At 39.1% G+C, this 24,467-nt stretch overlaps 2 protein-coding genes across 5 annotated transcripts in view; one reads left to right on the top strand and one right to left on the bottom strand.

Annotated features, from left to right (window-relative positions):
* Nucleotides 1–380: 380 nt before the first annotated feature.
* On the bottom strand, nucleotides 381–4,628 carry rcn2 (reticulocalbin 2). Its single transcript, XM_012871497.3, has 8 exons — nucleotides 4,523–4,628; nucleotides 4,045–4,188; nucleotides 3,833–3,935; nucleotides 3,540–3,736; nucleotides 2,423–2,536; nucleotides 2,226–2,319; nucleotides 2,000–2,139; nucleotides 381–892 (listed from the first exon to the last, which is right to left on the bottom strand). Exons 2-8 carry the CDS (start codon nucleotides 4,186–4,188, stop codon nucleotides 749–751), a joined length of 936 nt encoding a protein of 311 aa, XP_012726951.2. The 5' UTR covers nucleotides 4,523–4,628; the 3' UTR covers nucleotides 381–748.
* Nucleotides 4,629–5,610: 982 nt separating this feature from the next.
* Nucleotides 5,611–24,467, top strand: part of scaper (S-phase cyclin A-associated protein in the ER) — an 89,498-nt gene continuing 70,641 nt past the window's right edge. Inside the window, exons 1-9 of one of the 4 annotated variants that reach the window (XM_021320945.2) lie at nucleotides 5,612–5,925; nucleotides 10,864–10,981; nucleotides 16,073–16,149; nucleotides 16,374–16,571; nucleotides 20,940–21,040; nucleotides 21,491–21,607; nucleotides 22,120–22,247; nucleotides 22,327–22,406; nucleotides 22,482–22,613. In XM_021320945.2, the coding sequence (XP_021176620.2) occupies nucleotides 5,761–5,925; nucleotides 10,864–10,981; nucleotides 16,073–16,149; nucleotides 16,374–16,571; nucleotides 20,940–21,040; nucleotides 21,491–21,607; nucleotides 22,120–22,247; nucleotides 22,327–22,406; nucleotides 22,482–22,613 (1,116 nt within the window). In that variant the 5' untranslated portion in view covers nucleotides 5,612–5,760. Of the gene's footprint in view, nucleotides 5,926–7,893; nucleotides 8,374–10,863; nucleotides 10,982–16,072; nucleotides 16,150–16,373; nucleotides 16,572–20,939; nucleotides 21,041–21,490; nucleotides 21,608–22,119; nucleotides 22,248–22,326; nucleotides 22,614–24,467 lie in introns of those variants that run through there. The other 3 variants (XM_021320944.2, XM_036149795.1, XM_036149785.1) reach the window with 3 other exon arrangements.

The raw sequence follows: 24,467 nt of genomic DNA, 5'->3' as shown, positions 1-24,467 counted from the left end.
AACATTTTATTTAGAAATCAGAAAGGAGCGGAGGGGCATAGAATCCACCGTTTCCACAGTGAGTAATAATTTGAAGAGCCAGGTCATCTCCTGGCATTGGTCCATTGTTGTTTTTTTTAAGTCCAGTCATCTACAAAAAAGTCTTAGAGTACTTTTTGCAATTTACTGGTTTATAGAGATGCTAATGTCATCACGCAGCAGGGCGTGGCACCTCCCCACACTAAAATATCAATACTCGGTTTAATGATCATGGTATCACTGCTCGACTGGAAGGCAAACTCCCTGGAAGTAAAAGACCTGAGAAAATCGGCAACAATCCATTTCCTCCAAGCCACGGCGCGTTGAGTTTCCATAATGTACATATTTTCCATAAGCTTCCATTTTTATATCAAAATAATCTTTATGTAACATTAGAATTGTCCAAGAAACTACATTTAGCGTTTTCATTGACTGTAAGCTATAATCCTTAACACTGAAACAAATAAACACTTAAACTATATAATTTTCTTCTGTAGTGCATCTATGTATCAGTTTTCCTTTTCCATGGCGTTATTAAAATAAACATTTTGCTGATATACTAACTAAAGGAGCTGTAACAGTACAATATTAAACAGCTAACAAATTACATTAACTATTTACTGTTACAGAAATCACAATTTATTACAAAAGTGAAAAACCCAACATAGTTATCTCACAGATTAAAAGAAGCCTACAATGAAAACAAAACAAAACAAAACAAAAAAAAAGGTTATAATTCGTCATGTGACAGCTGGAGGTGCCTGCCATAGTCTGTCACTTCACTGTTCATGAATGTTTCTTGGTTTTTCAAAACTTCTGACACTGAAATCTGCCCATCTCCATCCTGGTCCATTTCCTTGATGAGGTGAAGAGCCTGTTAATAACAAGAAAGGAAATTGAACAGATGTTAAAGTCTTTAAAAGCAATACTGGCAATAGCGTTTCCAACCAAAATTGCAAAGAAACAGAAACAAACAACACAAAACTGTAGTAATCCTCCACAGTTTAGCCAATAAAGCTATTATCTGCAGCTCTCTGCTGAGGACCTCTCTAAAAACATTGATTCAGAGACAGATCTTCCTCTCACAAAAATGAAACTACTAGTATGGTCTGTAACCCATTTTTTTAATGTGATATCAGTGGCGTAACATTAAACAAAATTCACAGTTTTGTTTGTCTCCCAGTTTTAAAGTCGCGGTTTGGTACGATTTTGGCATGCTTTAATAAAGCAAAACAAATAAATAAAATCTTTAGGCTTTGGTCAGCAGTAAACAAAGAATATTTTCCAATGTCTGAAATGTACTTTATTTTGTCATGTTCTAAAACGTTAAAAAGCAGAGCGTCTAGAACGGACTAGAGATTTGGTTGGATTTTATTTATTTTTTTAAATGAATGCCTGGATAGATAGATTACACAACAATATAACCACCTTACAATGGTCAATGTTGGTGTTTAGTATTTTTTTAAGAAGACCGTACCCACATTTGAAAATAAAACAGGTTAAAATTATTTTGGGAGTTGTTTTGATATTTAGATAGCCTAGTGTCCGAGCCGTACCTAAACGCAGCATGTGCAGCTGTTCGGGGGAACAGTACAAAACAGTACAAAAAGGAATTAACTGATGTTCATAGTGGAGGTATCTCCATAAAACAAGACCAACCCCTCCCCCAACTCCAATGTTGAAGCCCGGTGGAGGTAGTATCATGATTTGTGGCATATTTGTAACCTCAGAGCTGTGATACCTTAGAAGCTGTGGATTAAAAGGGCAGAATAAAAGGCAAAGTACACAGGATCCTCATGTCCCACCAGCTCATTTCCTCAAAGTCATTGTTGACTAGATGGGTTTGTTTTGACTGTGCTTCTCTGTATTTGTAGCTTAACCCAAAGTTCAATCTCAATGCTGAACTTTGAAAACCTGATAACTTTTAGAGGCTGCTCATGTTTTTCTTTCCACTCATTTTGATACATCCATTCATGCTTACTTCCTCTCTTGCTGAACCGTAACTATTAGGTGCAACCCAGCGCAGCTGCTCATCTCGATCCAGCCGGCCGTCCTTGTCTTGGTCGTATAGCTCTTTGAATCGCACCGTTTCTTCAAGCTCCCATTGTGACGGAGATTCTCCTGATTTACAAAAAGAAAGAACAGAAGCTTTAATAGACGAATTGAGCACAGAGAGGGAATCAGGAACAAAGGTGGCATCGACCTACCTTCATTTCGCACGTTTCCGATAAATTCCGATAGAGTGATGAATCCATCTTTATCGGTGTCATATTCATTCAGCACATCTTCTATGGCAAAGTCCTGGCAGAAACACAAACAGTAAATTTCCGGTGATGGAAAGCACTCGCCTGTACTGGTTAAAGGAGATCACTGCCATGTCAGAGTTTGCAGGAATGAGGCTCACAGCCATGTAATCCACTTCAGATGGGTGGGTGAAGGCAAGAAACTCTGTCACGTTTAGGCCAGGTGTCCCGTCCACGTCGGCAAAATCAAAGCGCCTCTTCTCCTTTAAGAGAAGCTAACAGTGACATGAGAATATGTTAAAGTATAGCAAAGTTACAGAGGGGAAAAAAAAAAAGTGTCCATACCGATCAAACCTTTTCACATTTTCACATGTTACACCTACAAACAGAGCGTTTTATTTAGATGTTATGCGAAGGGTCAACACAAAGTAGGACATAATAATCACAGGAAAGCTTTTTGATGTTTTTTTTACCAATTCAAATCTGAAATTGTGGTGTGCTTATGAGCTGTCTTTACTCTGGTTGCTATGGGGGGGTGGGTGTAACCAACCAAGCAGCTAAGACGTCCATGATAATCATAATTAAGGGTGGGTATTGCCAAAGAAGTCACGATTCGATTCGAATAACCGATTCACATGCCACGATGCGATTCTATCACAATGCATCACGATACTTGAATTATCACGATGCATCGCAATGCATTATATTTTCACTGAACGCTGTTAGAAAGAAATACAGCCATTACCAGTGACTGACTGGCTGTGTATGATCTGGATTGTGTCTTCAATTGATACATAACTGAAAGCAACTGAATTCATACATAGCTGCATTTATTGAATGTATGTATCCTGCCTCATGTCTTGTTTTTGGCTGATGTTCGCCAACCATTCATGCAATTTTATTTATTTGTTTTTTAAATTAATAATCGATACTTGGCGTCAAGAATCGATGCATTGGATCGATTGGATCGCGGATATTAGAATCGCGATGCATCGTCATGACGATTATTTTGCACACCCCTAATCATAATGGAGTTGCAGTGATTCACAGCCTACGTGTGAGAATCTGCAACTATTAGCAGTGACTACTAGACACTACCCTGAACACACCATACACACCCCGCACCCCAGCATTGTGGCGTGTTGATGGCTTCTTCACCAAGGACAAGAAAGCGGACGAGAACTGATAAGCCAGAGATAAGGCCGAACTGAATCAAAAAGTGCGAAAAGGTTCCAAGGGTGTGAATGATTCATGTGACACTCTTGTATGTTCGCCTACTTGTCTAAGAGACTCCTGCTCTGGGTCCTCCAGTACAGTGTCAACATCAAAATTAACGAGCTGATCGTGAGCAACAGAGCCGTACTCCTCCCAGGTTACGAGTCCGTCTTTGTTCAGATCAAACTCGGCGAATCGCTCCTCCGCGTCTTCTAGGGCATATTTTCTGTAGACGTGCTGGATCCAGAGAGTGATCTCCTCTGGGAACAAAACAATAGAATGAAAATAATTTTCTGTTCATTTTTTTTTTGTTTTTTGTTTGTTGTTGTTGCATTTTCGACCTTAAATAAAGTTACCTGCACTTAGAAGACTGTCCCCATTTGTGTCAATCTTCTTTACAATTTCTAATATCTTCTCCCTTAGCTCCGCCGGGCTGAGCTTTTTTATTGCCTTGGTGCTCTAACACACACACACACACAAAAAGAAGCATTAAAAACAAGTAGGATGAACAAGGAGCAGATCAATAAAATGTAAAGAGATGTGTGAAAATACTACAACGTGACGCAACCTCCTCTCCTAACAGAACAGCCATGTCATGGTCAGGGTTGTGCTGCTGGCCGATGTAATGGTCTTCATGGGGATGCTTCTGTGAGTCCAGCTGTCCAACTTTAAACTGCAGCATCAGCAGCAAAAGCAACAAATGATGTTCCATCTGTAGAGAAACGCACTGGTGAAATGAGAATAAACGTCACAGACAAAGAAATGTCCAATGCAACTCTGCTATCTGGTGGTCTGCTGGTGGAAGTTCAAACACACAACTCCACGAATCAGCACATAGCTGCTGCGTTAAAAAAGAAAAAGTAAAAACAACATGGCAATAGAGAAGGAGAATAAATAAACCAAGCAAACAGGTTTTTTTTTTTTTATCCCGGTGGTCAATTTGCTAATAAAAATAGCTAAAACACTGCGCAAACGAAAGGAAGCACAGAGGAGATGAGGATAACACAAACTGCACTAACTCCCGATTAAAACCAGCCAAAAAATACCTTAAATGCGATGTAATAAACGCATAAACTGTTTGAGAATGTGAGAAGTTGTTAGGGCCAGTGTTGTTTACTTTGAGCCACGTTTGAACTAAAGGAGTGGTGACATTTCCGGTGAGAAACTTCAAAATAAAAGGAGTTTGATAGAGAAGGCGTACAGTACACGCAGACCCGTTCATACTAAGAATGGAAGTTAATTTATTTCAGTGACTCAATTCCCTACGTGAAACACTCTATGCAGATTAATTAAACACAAAATCAGCCTTTATTTCGGTTTTTTCTGATGTTATTTAATTTCACCTACAGCTAATAAAAACACTGCAGTTTATTTCACTATAATCAGAATCAATTTTATTGTGGGTGCAAAAACAGGGGTTTTACCTTTGGATTCCAATGTTCACATCGTGTAAAATAAAAACAACAACAATACACACACAAAAAAAATAAGCAAACATGAAGACAAATAACAGCTAGCAGAACAATATATAACAATGTTTAACAGAAAAGTTTCAGGATTCAAGAATCTTCATTAATATTAGTGTGTGTGTTACCATAATGAATTATTTGATGAGACAGACGCATACCACAAATAACACACAGACATAACTTGAAACTGACAAAAGTAATGGTGAATAAAATATGTACCCAAAATTAACCAATTAAAATCAGATATAGTTTTTAAGTGGTAGTTCAACAGATTCCTTTTTTTTAATTTTTTTAACAACTACTGAAACGTGGCTGGCTAGAAAAGATGGTACCTATAACTTAATATTTTGTGTTATAAGCTTTTCAGGCCACCGTATCAGGGTGCGTCTGTTCGATGCTTTTACTTTGAAAGCAAATCCATGCCTCGTGCAGCTTGCAGGTGTTTCACGGCTACTTGACCCGTGTTGTAAACTCAACCTACCGCTCACGGATGTCCCGCCTGATCTCACTGGTTGCCATGGTAGACAATTCAAAGTCACGCCCACGGAACGTCTGCACCGCCCTTTAACCTAAATTGTACAGTGCGTGACTGGCTGTCGCGTGCGCCGTTCCAAGCCTACTGTAACTTCATTGGAGAGTTCCGACGCCAGTCGCACGAGTGAACTCAACGCACTTCCTGCTACCGCGCAAGTAGGTTGTCCTTAGTGTCATGCATTTATCTGACATGTTTTTCCATCACCACCGACCAGGAGACAGGTTTGCAGTCGAACGTTAATTTCTCGCAAAACAACAAGAAGCGAACTCGAGGCGGGTCGATGTCGAAAGACAACCGCCACGATGGCAGACGGCGCGGCGCTGGCCAGCACCGTCTCGGCCCGAGGGTGAGCCAAGGTGTTGACGGGAGGGAAAGGTCCGGGAGCAACAGCTCTGGCTCCTCGCATGGAGGAGGCAAAAGCAAAAGTGCATCATCTCTGTCTAAGGTGTGTATATGAAGGAGTTGCCCCTCTGCTCCAAACGGAGCATTAACGGTTAAAATAAACAGTTACATTATTACACCGACACAAGCTAGGTTAGCTTACCTGTGGCAATGTTGTGTTGCCTCCCCAAAAAGAAAAAAGGTGGTTGCTTTTGAACGTTCCCTTTCCGCCCATAGCTGCTACAGTATATTAACCAAAAAATAGGTCTTTGTTTAATGACATCATGTTGTTCATACATGTGAGAATGCCCCTGAAAATAATAATTTTTCTTGTAAAACAGGAGAACCCAACGTGGCTCCTTCCTTGTGGCCTCCAGTGGTTTTCTTTTCTTGCACTATTCTGTTGCAAAACAAAACAAACACTCCAAACAACTCCTTTTTTTTAAATGTACATTTTACAAAATAGCAGCTCCGAAAGACGGGGTTAACTTTAGAAACATAAAGCTCAATGGAATCTGTTTTGTTACACATCACACAAAAACTAACAATTTGGTAAATTCAGAAGGAGGAGAGAAAAAAAACAAAACATGATTGTGCCTAAATAACTGCTGTGCAAAAATTAATTTATTTTTTTTTAGAAATTAAAACATTCTATAAGGTGATTTGCAAATTTACCCACAAACGTAAATATTGTCCAAGTTAAAATATTTCGAATGGCACAACTTTGACAGCTAGTTTGAAGTCTTTAAAATAATTGCTCTAAGTATACATCCATATGAGTCATTGTATATGGTTATAAAGTGTAAAATTGGCAAGCTCAAAAGCATTTTTTTTTCATTTTACCTCCTTTGATGAAATGGAGCTACACTAACACAATACAGTAGTATTTAACCAAACTGTGTAGCTTTATCTGTTATTTGTCCTACTGTAATCTGTACAACAATTTCATGATAGAGCCCAACATAAGTTGTGGCTAATTGTGAAGCAAAGATTTTCAACTTTTTTTTCTCACAATTATAAATAATAAATAATAAGTTATTTGCATTTGTAATCGGGCCCTGATACTAAATAAAATCCTGTGAAATCAACTGGCTACAAACCCAGAGTCTTAGTTTCTGTATAATTACAGTTGCAAATTAAATAAATTTACTGTATTATTATTTTAATAAGAATGGTTACTTGTCAGATGAGACCAAATTGTAATAGCAAAACGCTATTTATCTAGGAAAAACTAACACTTCACATCGTCTCGAACGGGTCATTCCCATAGTGATGCACGGTGATGGCAGCAGCATGCTGTGGATACGCCTTTTCTTCAGCGGGCTCCATAAAGCAGGTTGGCGTTTGAAGGAAGGAGGATGGGTGGATGAAGGAAAATACAAGTTAATTCTCAAATGAAACCTGTTTGAAGCTGCTAATGACTTGAAGATTGGGCAGACATCCACCCTCCAGGAGATGATGCTGAACACACAGCTAGAGCTACAATGGACTGTTTTAGATGGCAGCGTACTCGTGTCTTTGGGCCCAGTTGGGGAATTGTGGCAGGACTTAAAAAACGGCTGTTTACATACTTTCCCTGTCTAGGCTGACAGAGCTTAAGGTTTTTTTTTTTTTTGGAAAGAGGAATGGGCAAACACTTTAGTCTGGATCTGCGAGAAGTTGGTAGACCTGAAACTATTTTCAGGTTCTGCAAAGTATTTACTCAGGGAAGTTGAATACAAGCACACCCAACACTTTTTTTTTTTTGTTTTTTTTCCACTTTGTTTTTTGAAAAAATATTGAAAACCATGGATCCTTCGCCTTTCCGTTTTATCTTTTCTAATGTTTATCACCCCAGAACCGGCATACAGCCATCAGGTGCAGAGCATCCCTCCGTGGATGATGTGCTGTGCGAGCGCACCCTGTTTGTGTCACCCTGCAGATGCACTCTCATCCCCCTCTGGCAGCACAGCGTAGAGGGGGGCAGAGGGGGCAGGCCCACTGCGTGCACATGACTGCGCAGCATTGTGGCAGAAGGAGAGGGAGAGACGTGAAGCAGAGATAGCGGGGGCTCTGATGCAGAGCTGCGAGCGGAGACGAGGCGAGCTGTAAACATAGGAAGCTGCGTACAGTAGCGAGGAGAGGAGACCGGCAGGCAGGCAGGCAGCGAGTCAGGCCCAAGAAGTGGCTGCTAACTCAGCAGAGTGCTGAGGGCTCAGGCTAGATTACCGAGAGAGGGAGAGAGAGCGAGCTCTGGACAGAATAGTGTGAGAGGAAGGAAGGACTGATGGGCTATTCACCGCTTGTCTCTCTCAATCGCCTCTGAGAGAAGAGTTGGCACAGCTGGGCAAGTTGCTATAGCAGTGTGGACTACACAGTGGGCGTCTATTTTTGGTCCTGCTGTCAGACAACGATGTCACCTTGGACAAATGGCAGCGCGGGTTAGAAGAAACAGGTTGCATGGAATGGCCTACCAAGTATGTCAGGAGTGGATACAGACGAGGAACCCGCTCACAGGCTCTACTTCTATTCTGTATGTCTCATCTAATGTTTTTCTTTTTATATCCACGTCTTGCTAACGAGTCAGAGCTCCCTTTCTGTTTCATGCTTATGTCTGGTTGTGGGCCTGGCCAGGAGGGGAAAGCCGACACTTGCCCCTTACTCAGCACGGTCTTGAAATTAAACAGGCTCTGTGCTGCGTGGTCAAATAAGACATTAGTTGGGCTCCACTGCGTTTCTCCGCTCTGCAGGCCAGGTGACAGCCTCTATGCAGCTTATTAGACACTCGGTGAATGCCAACAATGCTGTCAGGACGCTTTCTGTTTACCTGGGCCGTTGCACACGTGTCTAGGAGTTGTGAGCAGATGCAGTATTCTTTAAGACTTTCATCTTCTGGCGGTCCAGGTTACCAAATGCAGAGTACTGCTGCAGCTTTTTCTGTGTGTGTGTTTCACTGTCCAGTGCTTTGATGTTGTTTTATGTCTTTGTGGTGTCTTTCCAGTTGCCACAATAAAGGCCACACCACTTGACATGTAAAGAATTTTGCTCACCAAAAGTAGGTCAGCTGGGCATCTCCCTTAGGGACATTAAATAGTATCAGACAAATGCACGCATGCTGTTTCTGCATGTGTGTCTCCTAACGAGCCATGTTGATATTCTTCTGGGAGGATTAAATGGAACATTTGGTTGCATAACATCATGTAAAGTTGTTGTTTATGTGTAATGTTTTTTAATGTAGCGCATAGTAGAAGAATCATCTTCTGTCTGTTTGAGAGGCAGAAGTAAAGGTCTGTTTCATGACTCGTGTGCGGTTAGGTGGAGGATAGGTTCTCAACAAATTTTTGTTATGCTTATTCCCAGTGCTATATTTTAACTGTAAAATTACACAAAACATGCATTTGGTTTGGATTTTACTCGAGCATAGATTAAATAATTTAGAGGTTGTGGCGTGGTGCAGAGGTTTCTGTGAGGAAACCCTAAACACAAGAAAGAAAGATTTAAACTGACAGGCCTTGTGATGTTTGTGTTTGTTTTGTTTGCAACCCCGCAGCACATTTTGAATGAGGCATCACCCTTAAAAGCAGATTCTGTCACATAAGCAGTCTTGATTTTTTTTAGGATGTTTTCTCAACGTGGTGGAGCTATAGGCAGTTGTTGATCCAGTCATCACAGGCTCTGTTGATGAGCTGCAGATAAAGGGAGCAAGCAAGCTGTCACTGTTTTTTCTTTTTGTCTTTTCACTGGATCGTCTTCACTAGAGGTTACAGTCAGGTTCACTGATGCATATTCAATGTGTAGGTCAACCATGATGTGGGCTGGGCACAGAGTGTGTTTAAAGACACCGCCTCTGGCCGTTTCTTATAATAGTCTGTGCCATGAAGCGACGATTTACAATGTTGTGCCTTTTTTTTTTTTTCTTCTGGTCCATAGCAAGGAATGCTGGGTCCATGATCGAGACAACATTTTCTAATTTAACCTTTTTTTTTTTTTTTCTTTTTTTGAAAAAAATACTTTTAAAATCTTTTAACCTTCTAACGGATGAGTGTTAGGATTAAGAGAAGTTTTTGTGTAAGCTTTTATTTTTGTGTGCATCACTGTTTGACTAAGTGAAAACACTGCTGCTGTCTGTATTTCAGCTGTTGGTTCAAAATCTGTGAGCAAGATTTCTTAAAATGGAGGTAACCATAGCAACACTGCTCATTTCAGGTTGGTCTGTTGGTTTACCCGTGTTTGAAGTAATTTGACGATTTATCAGTCTGGATTATAAATTTTTTTAAACTGTTAGTAAAAATGTCATCATTTATGCATTTTTATGAATTCCCGAAACATTGAATTCTTTCTTAAATTCTTTCCTTAAATGCCTCAAAAACAAAATTGTTTTTCAGTAAGATTGCTTTGTAAGTATGTCTTTGTATGGGATCTTGCAAATCTATTGTGAGAAGCCACAACAACAAAAACAATTAGCAAGTTATTGAGTTATTCTCGCAAGATCCTATGAAAGATCTTAGTCTTGGCAAGAACGTGTAGCTGAATGGTGGAAGCCCAAATTTTCACACCCACAACAGATTAAACGTCAGTTTCAAACACCCTAAAATTGGGGTGGGGGGGCAGGGTCCAAGGTTTGTGTTGCAGGTTGTCAGCATGGACTGACACTCTTCCCAACAAGAAAACTTCAGTAGTTTGCAGGTTTGCCAAAACTCCCAGTACTTGAAGTGGGGGAAAAAAAAGTCACCCTAATTGTTGGGATCAGGGGATTTTATTTTATTTATTTTTTTTTACTGCAAAAGAAAAACGTTTTCCAAGTTATCCCTTTTTTGCTGAAACCAAATATCATTACACTTGGTGGCAGCAAACATGTTTCAGTGACCCATTGACTAGCTTAATAAAAAAATATTTTTCTTCCTGTGTCTCTATTGGAATTGCAGACACTATTTTAGCATTACAATACATTTAAGAATTTCATGATGTGTGGGAATAAAAAAAAATACAGGAAAAATATGTAGTTCTGCTCTCTGTCTCGCAGGCCTCTTTTCAGCGCTCCAACAGCCACGACAAGGTGCGAAAAATAGTCGCCGAAGAGGGTCGGGCTGCTCGGAACCTCATTGCCTGGAGTGTTCCTTTGGAGAGCAAAGAGGAGGAAGGTGGGTAACTGCAGGCAAACAAACTTTCCACCATGACAATATTAGCATGCAGGAGGCGTCACTAATTGATTTATGAATATTTAGGTTTTTCTACAGTAAATGGCCAATGTTTAGGAATTTATTTTGAGTATGCTGGTTTTGCCTTAGATGCCTGGTGCTTGGTGTGAGAGTAAAGCGCAGAGGAGTAAAGCAAAAAGCAAGTTGGGGCTTATTCTGTGCTGTTTACTGGGCAACTAAAATAAAAGCCAGGAAGTAGGTGCTTTTTTCCAGCTGCAGGCTTGGATTCAGGATTACTGTCACATTCTCAGAGGAAATCCCTGCCATTACCTTTTACTAATGAGGAGCGAAGAATGACGAGATGAGCAGCAGTTATCAGAGTGTGGGGTTAAAAAAATCATTTATATTTGCAAAGGTTACACTGCACCTGTACACCGTAGATCTATTCTACATAGAAGGGTTTGACAGCTAGTGTTCTATCAAAACCTGGAGGGTTGTACTGAAATTCCTTAAATAATACTTTTTTTATTATTATTATTCCTTTATTTAACCAGGAAAAGTCCCATTGAGATTAACAATCTCTTTTTCAAGGGAGTCCTGGCCAATACACACTTGAATATGCTTGTTTGATTGGATATGAGTTCTTCAGAATAATTCTTTGCCTGTAGTCTTAGTCTTATCAAAAATGCTGAGACGTACAAAGAGGAAGATAAAAACATTTTCTACAAGTCTAAAATTTCTTTATTCACAAGTAGGTTTTTTTTGTATACAATTACTGTTGGTAGGTCTTTTGTGCCTGTGTAAATTCTCAGTTATCCAGATCATGGCAACCACAAACAGGCCTAAATCGCAGACAACTGCACTTTCACAGTTTTTCTGAAAACGTTTCAACACTTATCCAGGACTGTGAATACTGGCGGCTAACATGTTAGCCCATTGGTTTACCCATATATATGTGGAGGAGGTGGAAAGCTGAGCCTTCAGCACTTACAAGGGAACACCTCCTATTCGCTGGTTTAGATATGTGGATGACACTTTGCTCAAAATCCAAAACAAAGAAGCTAAGGGAATTAACTAATTACATTACCTCAGTGGACAGCAACATCAAGCTCATCAAAGAGGATCTCAAGAACAACATATTGCCGTTTCTAGACTGTGCTGTGCACATTGGGGAAAATAGGAGTCTAAAAACTGAGGTTTACCAGAAGCCTATGCACACAGATCAGTATCTGCATTTTGATTCACATCACCCAATGACAAACAAACTTATCAGAACTCTGAGTTACCCGGGCTGAAAACATTTCCTCTGCTGCAGAGGAACAGAGAAACAAAAAAGACACAAGCATGTGTCCTTTTTGATTGTTCATTAACGACAACGCGTGTTAACGTCAAATAAACATGAAAGCATATCGAGTTATTTTATTTATTTTTTTAATTTTTATTTTTTTTTTGGAATGTTGGTGAGGCGGTAGCGTGAGTTTGGCAAGGCAGCCGCCTCGCCAAGATAGCGCTGCGGGAAACCCTGGAGTGAACGCAGAAAAAAAAATGAAAAAGGGGGATATAAAGGAGCCGGAAACAAAACAAACTTTTCATTCATCTTTTTAACGGTGTCCAAAAAGTTCTCTGTTGCTAATTATACATCGACTCGGCATATTTTTACTTCCATCAAGTATGGATGAGTAGATTGGCCACCAAAAAATTTTGTTTGTATTTGTATACAAAGCCTATGTGCTGTATATTAAATGACAAAGCTGCTTCCGTGTTTGGTGAAAACCAGTAGTTTTGCATACAATGTTTAATAAAACAGCCAACTTTATTAATATTTAAAAAAGATATGTTTTTAATTTGTAGTTGCCGATCTCTCGTTATTAGGGATGGGTACCTTTTCACATTTGAACTGATACGGTACCGATACCCAGTACCTGTGAATCGATACGGATACTTAACGATACCTATTTTTGATACTTCTGTGTGTTTATCTAGTAAATGTTAGTTTATTGATAAAAGGTTTAAATTGTATATATTCTCAATATAAAAACTTGTTTGAATCTACAAATGTTATTAAATCATTTATGAATTTTAATACATTGCCTGAATCCACAGCACATAAAACACAAGTTATCAGAGGCACAGAGTGAACTTGGTGAAAATGGGATTGAAGCTGCGTGTGAATAAAATTCAAGGAATTGTGTAGGTGCAACAGTTTAGAAGAAAAAAATATATTAAAAACATATTTTATCCCACTTTGTAAATCAGGAAGGGATACATTTGCAATGAGGGAACAGAGAGGCTATCCTATCTGCATTGACAACAGGCGAGTTTCAGGACGAGGTTGTAGCAGCTGTCCAGTCTGTGAGATAGCAGCGAGCGTAATCTGTGGGATATTTTGAAAAGTGGAGCCATACTTTCAACCGCTTTCTATCAGCTAGGCTTGCTTTTTTTACTGGACGAGCGGCTACTGACGTCATTACACTCTTGTGCCTGCGATGCTGTGTTCATGTCCGGCATGGAAAATCGCCTACTCTTCCACTCCCTCAGTGTCACAGGGATGCGTTGAGGTACTGAAACATGGTTAAAAAAAACTGAGCTAACGGCCGGTTGCATCTGATTTAAGCCTGTTTGTGGGAAGGTCATTAGTACAAACATGTTTTGGCAAACTTTAGTTTAAGTTTTTATGATTACCAGCTGCTTTTTACAGTTCTTTCATCCATTTGCCACAGTGTAATCATCAAGACAGAGACAATTAAATTTTATTTATATATAGCGCCCATTCACAACACGTAATCTCAAGAAATTTTACAAAGTCAAACTGAACCAAGTCATACATACAGATTGGTCAAAAAGTTTCCTATCTAAGGAAATTCATCAGATTCACTGCTCTCCTCAAAAAAGGACAGCAGACCTTTTATTTTATTTTATAAATCAAAAAACGCTTCTGTTTCAGATTCAGAAATCCTCATACTGCAAGTCCCAATGAGGGATGATGTATAACTGCCCATACTGGTCAGTTACGGTGTACATGGCATTGATAAATCTTGGAAGCTGTCATCCTTTGCACGCTATATTAGGGTTGCAAATTAAATAAAATCTGATTTTATCATACCAAATCCAGTTAATTGATTTTTTTTTTTCCCCTTACTTTTTGTTTCACAAAAATAAAATAAAGAAATGATTTTAAAAACTTGCTCTTATTTCAAGAATTTCGTCTTTGAGTTGACCTGAATTCAATCTGGAACTAAATACAAGCTGTGAAACATGCTTGTAAAAAAGATGGTAGCCCTGCCATTGTAAACAATGCAAATATGGCAAAGTGTTTGCTGCTAGTGGTATTACACAATTATCTAAAACAGGCTTCCCTTCACTTGTGTAACTTCAAACTAACTTAAAAAAAAGTAAATGAATAAATGAAAGTGCCTCCTATTATGGTAAGAAAACTTTCCTGTTTACATTTTCACAGTACATTTTCCTAACCATATATTGAGCATTGCAGCCTATCGTCTTCATGGAAGCCCAGTAAGTGAATTGGCAAAATAAATCCTGATTTTTCCAAAAAATTAAAACTTAAAAAAATTGTAAATTTAAATGAAACGATTTATCGCCAAACCTCTGTTTACTGAAACTATCAGTTTCCCTACACACATAATTTGAGGCTTGGAAGATTGAAAGAATTCTCCCAGATTTTACAGCATCACAGCTGCGTTTGTCACTCAGTCTGACCAATGTTGTGTAATGTGTTTCTATTTTAATAGCTTGCTAGCAAAATACAAGTATGTTTAAAAACTTAAGAGTATCATGTCATGTTCAATACTCAAGTGCTCAACGACATCTAACAGCTTTCACAGATATGTAGCAAAATTGTTCAGAACTGCATAGGTCAGAGTGACTTGACACATTTTCTTGTTTTCTTACAGATTTATTTTCTTTAATCCTCTTTAGTAGTGCCAATTCAGTAGGGCTGGGCAATATGGACCAAAAATAATCTCTATTTTTAGGATGAATGCAGATATACAAAATTTATCTCGATATGTCTTTCTAATCATAAAGTAATTCTAAAAAGGCATCTCTGAATCAAAGCTGTATCTCAAATGTCTCACAGGCTGTAGATGAATGAGAAACGCCTGAAAAATAACCTACTGCAATACATAAAAGTATAATTATAACGCAACATAGTCCATCTCGATATAAATTCTGTAGTCTGATCTCTAAAAAAAAATCTCTATTTTTAAAATCTCAATTTATTGCCCAGCCCTACCATACAGCATTCCACCAAGCCCCATATTCAAATGATCACATCCTCACTCACCCAATGAATGTTTGGTTTTCAGAACCTTAAGTCTGGCATTGAATGGCTGCTTCACTCCTTGAATATGCTGCTAAAATGTCAAATTAAAAGCCCTTAAATCCTGAAGTTTGTGTGTGTTGGCATGTCCATAAAATCTTTTGACAGTGCAAGACTGGGGTTTTCTTAGTTTAAAAAAATATCATAACTCCTGTTTATGAGTTATTTAAAATCCAGATTTTCCAAAAATTAAATCTTTAAAAATTGTAAATTCAAATTAATCAAATCAATTTATCGCCCAGCCCTAACTTTCATACATGATCTTAGAGCTTTTATCTGAGGCATGGGAATTGAAATGACTTGTTCTTTAAAATGACTTCTGCATGTTTAATAACTAGAAGGCAGTAAACACTACAGTATTCTCATTCTTGCAAATGCATTCACTTCAATATTTTTTTTTTCAAAGGTTTTCTTTTCTTCCATTGTGATGATTTATTTTATCAATTTGGGCTGAATTAAAAAAAAAAAAGTTTTTAGTCTCCCAAACAAAGCCAATAGCAGACTGAACATCAGCAGCAGGCAGTCTTTGGGTTATCAGTGAGAACGTCTGATCTAGTACAGCGGTTTAAAGACTCGTATCAGCCTCTTAGCCTTAAATTACATGAATTTTTGACAGTTATATTTCTAGAACCTACGTGGCTATAACCCTATTCATCTTTTGGTCAGTAATACAAACATATTAAGAACTGGTGTAGTTATTTAACAAAATAAATGTAAGTTTCTTGTGTTTGTCTCTTTTTTCCCCCCACATAAAGCAAAGTCCAAAGGCTACACCAGTGGCTGTTCAAAGTCTCAAAGAGTCAATGCTGGACAACAGAAGAATAAAAAACAGGTTGGAATACCATCTTCTTCCAGTAGAGGGCCCTGTTCACTAACATAATATATAATTTTCTTGTACTCCTGGTTTGCAATGTATGAGTAAGTCTAAATATGTGTATTGATTGTAATATGATATCCCATCTATAGAGAAAAGTGCCTAGCAAATAAATAAATATAAAGTAAACAAGGTTAGTACCACCAAGGTTTGTGTTTCCATCATATTCTTTGTGTTTACAGAATGCTGGTGTGGAAAGTAAGGGCACATCTGGAGCCATATTGGACAAGGGTCCTGACAAGAGCCCCACCAAAGCCAGACAGCCCCGCAAAGTGGATCTGCGTGCTCGATACTGGGCCTTCCTCTTCGACAACCTGCGTCGGGCAGTGGATGAGATTTACGTCACATGTGAATCTGATCAAAGTGTCTTAGAATGCAAGGTTAGTTAGCCAATTATTTTATTATAATTCCAGCTGATTGGAAACTGCAATACACCATATTTCTACATTCTACATTATGTTCTTTCTTCACAATGCCATTGATTTTGTCAAATGCACTCATCCATTCTGCTGCAATGACACCCTCACTTCATGACTCCGCCACCACCGTGCTTCATATTAGGATGGTCTTCTCAGCATTCAACATTTCCCCATGTACTCCAACTGTAACACTGCTATTATGTCCAAACAACGGCATCTCTGTGCCGTCAAATCACAAAAACATATCCCCAAAACTTAAGATTGTTGTCCTTTTTAAGATGGTTGTCACTGCATTTGCACTGTCACTGCAATCTGTGGTTTTTTTATTCTTTTTTTTTTTAATGTCATGACGTCCTCTGAGAGTGACGTTTAAGTCCATGTCAGTACAGGTTTCCTTTCACCTGGAATAATGGTGTCTTTAATAGGTCTTTTGTTATGTTTTTTCCCCCTCAGTGGTTAAAATGAATATTTCCCAGTGTCTATACTTGCCTATATTTCTTTAAACAGATTATTATGGGACGTTCAGGTATTTGTAATCTGCGCCAAAGGATTAATCAGACTAGTGGAGGTCCACAAATCTTTTCCTGGTATCTTGCTTGGTTTATTTTTATTTGATTTCTTTCTCATAATGTCTCATTAGAAAGCTGTGTGTTTTGAAATGTGCCTTAAATACCTCCACAGGTGTGCCTGCATTAAACGGAAACGTTGTGAATTAATCAGAAGCTCACAAAGCTATGACATTAACATCATAGTCAACATTATTATCTGGGCTTTCCCAAATGATGAAAGGCAAAGTGTAATCTTGTATATAGCATTCTGAATTTTTTAAATCTTTCTCTTTAATGTGGCACTTGGAAAACAAATAAAAGGTGATCTTAACTGACCCAAAACACCAAAGGTTTTGTCTGATGTTGTGTCAGACATAGGGCTGGATGATAATCGATTGATAGATGAGTGGTTCAATAGAAAAGAAAAAAGGGTCAGTAAAAAGTTCAATAGAATAGTTTACCTTCCTTTTGCATTCTAGCCTATCACCTAGGTTAATACTACATTCATTACATCCTCCCAACCAGTCACAAACGCAGACCCAGGATAGCTCTGCCCCCAAGCTTCAAAGAATTCGGAGAGCACGTGTTTTCTTTTTTGTAAGACTTCCAGTTTTGGTAAAAAGTTGGTTGAATAAAGGGTTGTTTGAATTCAGTGTTCTTTATTCAGAATAGGCCATTAAGCAACAGTGTAAAATGGTCAGGGCTGCTCTTAAAGTATCTGTTTTTATTTGCCTTTTGATTCCAACTGATGTTTCAGGGGCCAGTTTGTAAGTTGGGTCTCCGCCTTTTGGTTTTGCAAGGTCGAAGTGCATTTTGTGATATAAATAATATCACTTCCTTTTGAAGTGCGCTTTCTAATAAATGACTTTTTTTTTTGCACCACGGGTTGCACATAAAATGAAGATCTTTGAAATTGGTCTTTTTCTCTGGATATGTTGGAACAGACACTTGTGCTGTTAGTTGTTACTCTGGGACATTATAAGATGAACAATACACAGCTGCCCTGCTGCATTACGCTGAATATGGTTCCGGCGACGGCCACAAGTTCGCTCCAAACCTCAGTTCCCCACAGCGGGCTTGGCTCGGTGTCAGTGCCACAGCGCAGCTCCCTTAGGTGCGATAAGCATGTCTGTTGTCATGTGTCAGAAGACAAGCTGCTGGGTGTGTGTTCTGTCCTCCCCCCATACCCCTTTCTCCTGCTCACTACTCTCTGCTGTCTAATAGGCATGAAGCCTAGTTGCTGGTCATAATCCCCTATCCCACCCAGCTTGGGCTTAATGGACACTGATAAATGATGGAGTCATCTGGGGAGGAAGCAGAGTGCTTTACCACAATCCCCTCGTGCAGCAGCGGGCTGTCTGCGTCGTATGCTCTTACACAAACAGCTCACCATGTTCCACCTAAAACTCTATGAACATTATCATCGGACGGAAGTGATGCCTAATTATCTAAGGCTGTGTTACTGTAATATGTTACATCATTTCAAGTAACTGTTCTGTGCTGATCTAATATAAATTGCTTTCTGTCTCAAATGAAAATTGTTTTCTTAGTAGGAGGAATGAAACGTTCTTCTTAATAGTGGCCACGCGTCTTAACTCGGAGCTGAATGGAAAGTTATCAGAATTTCAATTTGCTGGGAAGATTTATGGTTTCAAATGAATTGGTATTATTTATTTTATTCTGAAATGTTATAAACTGAAAGACAAAGGAGTAACTCTTACCTTTTGCTGAACATGGGTGTGCTTGCCATTTGCGTTTCAGTGCAGTGACCTCCGGCTATTATAGACTACCATATTTATACCTAAATTCCTCTTAAAGGATATACATTCCCCCCTAATTTCTTACGAAATGATATTTGTAAGGAGATTCTGTTTATACACGCTTTTATACTGTTTTCTGTGTGTTATTTTACTTATCAAAAGGGTAAACAAATCCTCCATCATGCTGTCCTTCATTACCCAATGAACACAGAAGCAATAGCTGAAGCCTGTGATGGTTGACCAGCCCTAATCAGCAGGCATGCTGCTACACGCATCTTTCACTGGACTGACTTGTCTATTAACTAAAAGCACCATGAAGCTTTACTCTCAATTACCACTCCCTTCACGCTACACATCAATCAGTTGTGTCCGTTTCATTGCAGCTCTGGGGAAAAAAGCTGCTCACAGGCCACCCCTTCTGTAAAGCCAATGCTGCGACTTGGTCCAAGTGCAGATAATAGGCATTTGTTGTAAAGGATCGGGGTGTTGCTCTGTTCTCCGTCAAAGCGTTTTGTCAAGTGTTGGTCTTTACACAGATTCTGTTTCCAAGCAAGCCCATGTTATCTTTGTCGAATCATGCCTCTCAATTAATATTGATCAACCAAATGGGACCTCTGTGTGTCGTTTTGGTGCACAACCATTGCTATTTGACGGATTACATCTTCTTACATAATAACATGAAACTAAATTTCCTTACTGTCCAATTTCCCGTAGCTTTTGTGGCAAAACTGCCCTTTAACTGGGAATTATTGTTGTGTACACATTTAAACTGAAAATTACCTTTTTATGTCTGAGCCACACTGTACTTAAGGTATCATATTACACATTTATGCATATAGGCTTTACTTAACAAAAGTGGTAAAAATTGTACAATGTTTTTTGGCCTAAATTCGTATTTACGGTACATAATTTTGTTCAGAATTATGTTTTTGTACAGATAGTTACAGGATCATATTTTTTACTTTAAAAAAAAAATCTGTGGTATTAATTTTTATTCATCAACCCCCATTTGTCTCTTAGCTACTTTTTTTTTTTTTTTTTTTCTTTATTCCACTGACCTCATTTGTTAGCAATTTTTCCAGTTCCAATTGAGCAACTCTGCTGTTACTCTGAAAATAAAACAAACGCGTTTAAAAAAATTTACACATACAGAACTTCCTTCAAAACTGCAAAATAGTTTTTCTGCCGAAACTGACATGGATGTTTGGGCAATTATGTTCATGTTTTGTTATTCACTACAGGCTTCTTTGTCATGGAAAATGTGTTGACTTGAAAGCAGGATTTAAATAGTTAGCTAAAACTTGTCATCATTAATAGTCACAAAACCTGCTATATATGATGGAAGAGGAAGTTTCTATACCTTGATGTGAAAGCATGCAGTATCACACTGAAAACACAATTTTAGGTATAAAATTATAATGGCTTGAAATTATATTTAACTTTGTTACCAAGTAAGTTAAGTTAGTTTTCACCATTCATGCAAGTCTAAATAGGCCTTAAAAAGTTCCTAAATTTAACTTTCTATAATTTTATGTGTTCACTATTTGTCAAAATTATTTTATTTCCTAAATAGTTCATTTTATTTATCTAGTATATGCATTTGTAAACATGGACCAAGCTATCAGCCAAATCTCCTCTCTTTGATTGGAATCGGCAGGTTAGATAATGGAAAAATAAAAATTATTTTTTGTTAAACCCATCATAACAACATTTTTTTAAACCATTTTCAGTCTCTTAATGCCTCAACCAACTGCATGTACTTTGATTTACTTTGAGTTGAATAAAGATCAGATAAAGGTAGGAAACATATGTTTTAATGGGGATAGCCGTGTAATTGTTTCATTTTCTGTTCAACAGCCACTTTGTTTTTCCTTTTGGTCCTTAAAACAAAAAGAGTCCCGATAGGTCAAAGACAGATTTGAATGTGCATACCTCAGAGAAAATGCTGGATTTGCTTGGAAGAGTTTTTGTTGATGCATTTTTCCACATTTGGCCAATTTTCTTTGTTCTGCTGCCTGCAGGAGGTGTTGATGATGTTGGACAACTACGTTCGAGATTTCAAAGCGCTCATAGACTGGATCCAGCTTCAAGAGAAGTTGGAGAAAACGGATGCTCAGAATAGGTGAATGTTTATTTTTCCTTTCTTTTATTTGTCTTTGCTCTCTGTCCTTCTTAGTTTCCAGGTCTCACTCACTCCATATGCTAAACTGCTCCCAGTGCTGAAACTAGAAGTGTGGGTGTCTAGTCCCTGGCTTTGAGTCACAAACAGAAGAGATCAATAGTCTTGGCTTTAATTCAAAGAGATCCATGAGTTTATTGGCTTCTCTTTAACACAGTGACCGCTGCAGTCATAAATTGACTAAGAAATTAAATTCCAAGTGCCGCCTCCCTATTTGTCCATTTTAAAGTGTACTGTTAATCAATAAGGCAATCTGAAACTTTTGCATGTATTATTTTTTGCAATTATTAGCTGTTCAGCTTTTATACAAAATATGTGAGGCAAGTCTGTGCATGTGTATCAACGATCAATCAGGAAATTTCAATTAAAGTATCACATATTGAAATTGTTCAGGCCGACCTCTTTAGCATGGGAGGTGCGAAAGATGTCCCCTGGACGCCATGTAATGCCAAGCCCCACTGCAGACAGAATAGTGCCCCCTTCAGGTACACGGCGCACCCTAAACTTTGGGTAAGCATGTTGTTTTCTTTTAAACATTTTATCTTTTTGGTTTTGACATTGTGTTTTTAGATTGCCATGTGAAATGTATCAGATTTGAAGGAGCTGACGGTATGTAGCGAGTAGGCCAATGATGGTTGAGGCATTTGTTTTAATGCGATTTGTTAAGCCTCTCACTCTTTGCTCACAGAATAAGTGGGAAGGTGTAGAGGAAATCGCTGGGTGAAGACTGCTGAAGCAATGGTTCAATATGTGCACTGCTTTGTAACCTGATGCTGCAGGAAATGGATATTGATCATGACTGAGCTCTGTTGTATAATCCGGTTCTATGCTAGCTCACACTGGAGCCTACAGGGAGGGGTAGATGGACCATCCTCTGCAGGCTGAAGTTTTTTTTTTTTCATGATCTAAACAATAGTGGCTGCGTAGAACTGGATGTAACACATTTTGGACTTTATGTTCATTTTTGATTGTTCTCATACACTGCTTTTTTTTTGTTTGTGTGTCCCTATGATCTTCCTCAGTGGTCCTCCACCAACTCTGGGCGCCGCTCGGCTCTCCCACACAGGTCCCAGCTGGGCGGACAGAGTAAAGTGCTCTCAGGCTTCCCACAGCTCCAGTCAACCAACCACATCCCCAGCAGAAAAACCCAGTAAGAGACAACTCGAAGGCCAACTCCACCATGCACTCAAAAAATGACGTGTTCGTTGAATTTCGACTTTGTTTTCCAGGTAAAAAAGATGCAGAAGGCTGGGAGACAGTGCAGCGAGGACGGACTGCCAAGCCTCGCTCTGCTTCCTTGGTTGCCAAGGTCAGTCCTGTCTTGGCTCACGTCCCCGCTAAGCAGGACAGTGCCAAGTGTAATCGGTCACATCTACCACCACAGGAACAGCAACGGCTCCGTCCTGAGTGTCCCCGGGACAAGGACGTGACCCAAACTGACTCCGGGCAGCAAGTTACTGTGGAGCCAGTCCCAGTGGAGGATGTTGAACATCCACAGAATGGACACATAATGGAGGTACTAATGTTGAGTACCGCATGACATCTCTCTGCCAGAGCAGTCCCTGGATATCAATTATTCACATGGAGCAGTGTAACGTTAGACCATTTTATCAGCCGCATTTGTTTTTGTTTTGGGCTCCGTGATATTAATAGGCAGACTGTCCAGACAGGCTTGTCAGCTTTGAAACAATTGATTGTACACTGACATTTTAGAGGCAGAAAGACAATTTTTTTTTTGTCAGGAATTAAATGCTGGTGAAGGCTATAACACACTTACCAAGTGTGTTTTATGTATCATTTTTGGGAAAAAAATCTGTATATTCAGTCTATCTACAGTTTGACTCTTATGATCAAAGCATGATTAGACATGGGCTGGAAGGAGATCGTCACCGTGTGATAACCGTTTTTAAAAAATACTACGGTGTAAGACTATTTATGTACTGTCTGCAGAAATAATCAATAAGATGATCGAATTGCTTTCATTTAAAACCTTAAAGCAACAAATTTTCCTACCACTACAAATATAATTTAAAAGATTTAACTTTACATTTCTAATGATGTTTTCTGTAATATGTTTTTTTTTTTGATGCACAGACGTCTCAATAAAGCTTCATTTGTAGGGCACTTTTCATACAAAAAGGTATAACACAAAGTGCTGTACAGAGTTTAGAAACGGGTGCACCTTTCATCATAAAAATGGCACAAAAATACCTAACAGGTTAAACAGTGCAAAGATGGACTGAGAAATAGAAGCAGTCTTGTGAGGAAAAAAACAGAAATAAATATAAAAACTGACAGACTAAACTTATAAAAACCTAAACCTTAAAAAAATAAGGTTTAGTAAACAAAGACACAGAGATTAAATATTTCTGCTTTAAAACTATTGAATAAACACACATTTTTTAAAATTGTTGAATGAATAAAATACAAATAATATAACAAAATATAAATAATTCTTAATCTGCTAAAAAAAAAAATATTGATTCGGTCTGGATTTTAAGTCTTAAAGCTGCAATAGGGTAGCCTCGTGAGACCATCCTGATCTCGCGAGCTTTCAAGGTTTCACTCGCAGATCAGTCTGGCTACTCTCCGTTAAAGAAAATTTGGAGCCGTTCACCAAATGAACGTCCAATCAGCGTTGGCTTTGAGGCGGGTTGAGGTGTGACGCAACCAGAAGCGCGACAGTTCAGTCTAAAGAACATGGCGGCTTCAGCCGATGAAACTAGCGTTAGCATGGCTATCGAGCAAGTTTTATCGGAATTACAGAGTATTTCTTTGCTGAGCTAACGAGCCTTTACCTGCAGCAGCAAGAGTAGCTTGGCTTGTGGTTGTGTTTTCGTCGTCGCTCGTAACAGAGCGACGACGAAGCATGTTGACGAGTACGTCATATGCTTCGTTGATCTGATTGGTTTATTTGGCTTGTCTATCACCAACATAGGCCAATCAGCTAACCAGTATTTTCGCCCCTTCCCAAAATTACTTCAACGGAAGGTTTCCAGACGGATATGCGAAGCAAATCTATCTGGCGGCGTCAGGTTAGCAATAGGGGGTTTTGAGAAAACTGTGGACCTAGGCTAAAAATTTGAACCGGCACACCTTACAAGTCTCTCCCCATTCCCCTCTGCTGTGCTGCAGGCCTCCTTCCACAGCACCTGCCCCACAGCGGAGACTGCCGCACTGCTCTGATATTTACCTGGCTTTTGTTTTCTAAGCAGTTGCCACTAAATTGGCAGTTTCTGTGTGTCTTTGCCATTTCGCCTCACAGCTGCAGCCCACCAGTAATCCTGAGCTTGAATGATGGTAGCGCTGTGTGGGGGGAGGGGCTGTGAGCAGCATGTACACGAGAGTGATCGACACTGCTAAGCAATCA

The sequence above is a fragment of the Fundulus heteroclitus genome, chromosome 2 (assembly GCF_011125445.2).
Source record: "Fundulus heteroclitus isolate FHET01 chromosome 2, MU-UCD_Fhet_4.1, whole genome shotgun sequence".
Classification (NCBI taxonomy): domain Eukaryota; kingdom Metazoa; phylum Chordata; class Actinopteri; order Cyprinodontiformes; family Fundulidae; genus Fundulus; species Fundulus heteroclitus.
The sequence above is the reverse complement of the archived record's forward strand: the minus strand, read 5'-3'. Positions and strand labels throughout refer to the sequence as shown.